This window comes from Sinocyclocheilus rhinocerous, unplaced genomic scaffold (assembly GCF_001515625.1).
Source record: "Sinocyclocheilus rhinocerous isolate Xijiao unplaced genomic scaffold, SAMN03320098_v1.1 scaffold2207, whole genome shotgun sequence".
Taxonomy (NCBI): domain Eukaryota; kingdom Metazoa; phylum Chordata; class Actinopteri; order Cypriniformes; family Cyprinidae; genus Sinocyclocheilus; species Sinocyclocheilus rhinocerous.
In genome coordinates, this window is record NW_015625575.1 from 406,331 (window position 1) to 408,380 (window position 2,050).

The 2,050-nt window shown below is 37.5% G+C and overlaps 1 protein-coding gene across 1 annotated transcript in view; it reads right to left on the reverse strand.

Annotated features, from left to right (window-relative positions):
* The window catches only part of LOC107751890 (set1/Ash2 histone methyltransferase complex subunit ASH2-like), a 16,204-nt gene that overhangs the window by 3,028 nt on the left and 11,126 nt on the right, over positions 1–2,050 (reverse strand). Inside the window, exons 11-13 of the mRNA XM_016567666.1 lie at positions 1,880–1,945; positions 451–554; positions 260–358 (exon numbers count right to left, since the gene is read on the reverse strand). Coding sequence (XP_016423152.1) covers positions 260–358; positions 451–554; positions 1,880–1,945 — 269 coding nt within the window. The remainder of the gene's footprint in view (positions 1–259; positions 359–450; positions 555–1,879; positions 1,946–2,050) is intronic.

A 2,050-nucleotide genomic window follows, 5' to 3' on the forward strand; every position in this document is an offset into this window, starting at 1 on the left:
GGGTGTGTGTTCACGGTGTGTGTGTGCACTTTGGATGGGATAAATGCAGAGCACTAATTCCAAGTATGGGTCACCATACTTGGCCACATGTCACGTCACTTTCACTTTCATTTACATTCAGGTGAGAGTTTTAACGTGCAAAACAGCACAACAATCCGTCCTTCTGTACCTAAACAGACAACATCAGTTTAAATATTTTGCTTGCCTACATTTACTCGCACAAAATAGAAAACACAACTTTCAGACGGTTTTCACGTACCGTGCAGCTCTTGTAGAGGGATATGGCGGGGAAATACATGCCCTCGAACAGATCCTCATAGGCCACACCTTGATTCACTCCGTTCTTAAAAAATATAATCTGACAAAAAAAATCACACATCAGTGATGACATCACAATCAAATAGCCAAATACGACTTGAACGCTTGAATATAATGCAGTGAAACACTCACTCGGCTGGAACTGGTGGGTTTTAAACTCTTCTCGGCCTTGTCCACGTAATCTTTCTCTTCAAAGTACAAGTAGCTTTTGAATTTGATCAGCGCCTTTGAGAAAAATTAACAACTGATCACAAATCTCACGGTTACGGTTTTTGAGCCACGGATCAGATCGTTTTTCAGATCAGCAAGAAAAGAAAAAACTATTTCAATGGAACTTTGCTTCCCATTTATAACTTAAAGCCAAGTACTTCTTCGATACCACAGCAAAAACTACTAACCTAACTATGAATGTTCAAACATGATTAAAGAGACAAGTAAAAATAAGAACAAATACACCAATTACAAGCATAGACAAATAAAACAGAACAAAGTTACTAATAAAATAAGGTCGTAGTATTCAAGTACAGAAATTTAATAATTAGGGTAAAATAACACTGCACAGTGGTCACTGTATAAATTAAATATATATATTTGTCAAAGTGTTTTGTTGTTTGATGAGCATTTAACGACAGCAGCAGTTAGTTATTTATAGGCTGCTGTCACTTTAAGAGCTGATGCACGGATCCAATATAATGATACACATCCAATTTCTTTCTCAGCTGTTTTCATTCACTTTTCATTCTTTTACCAGAATGATTGTTGAGATCGGTATGTTGTCATAATTTTGTGTGTATGTGTCTGTTCAGAGGTTTCAGTTCAGTGTTCGCGAGCAGTGAAACGCGCTTCTTGGCATGCGCGTGCTTCATGTGTGCATGTCTGCGCATAGAAAAGAGTGCGCGAGTAACAAATAGAGTTCCCTTTCGCTGGAATGGTTTAAAATTGCTTGCGTGTGTAAACACGTACAAATGATAATCTTTCACTCTATTATGGTTACATTTTGCAATTAATCCGCGGATCACATGCGTGCCAAACCGTGGGGACGGATCAACTACGATCCATTCAACTACTAATTACCATGTAAAATTAGTGATGCACATAATGCACTTTTTACAAAAAAAAACTAAATTTAAGCTTTCATTTAGCAGAAAACAGAAACTGAAAATAAAAATTATTTAGTAGTTTGATTAATAAAATGTATTTAATAACCAACACAAAGTTGTATATGTAAATTCATTCTCTGCAGTGAATGGGTGCCGTCAGAATGAGAGTCTAAACAGCTGATAAAAACATCACAATAATCCACAAGTAATCCACACCACTCCAGTCCATCAAGTAACATCTGGAGAAGACAAAAGCTACGTGTTTGTAAGAAACAAATCCATCATTATATTAACTAAATTAAATCAACATTTGGTGTGAGCATCCTTTGCGGTTAAAGCAGCTTTTGCTCAAGGAGCACTTGAGCAGAGTTTTTCAGGAAGCTTTGCAGGAAGGTTTCTTGAAGCATCTTGGAGACGTTGGCACAGTTCTTCTGGATTGAGTCTGTCTCAGTTTGTTCTGTTTCCCATCGAGTAGCCCTTCTCTCCGGTCACCGTCAAGCGGTCGTCTGAAATCTTTAGCTGCGGAGCTGAAATAGAGATAAAAATACAGTAAGAAATTGAGCAGGAGGTTTATTTACAGTGGTGGCCAAAATGATTAGAACACTAGTATTTTCAGCAGCTAAAAATGGTTT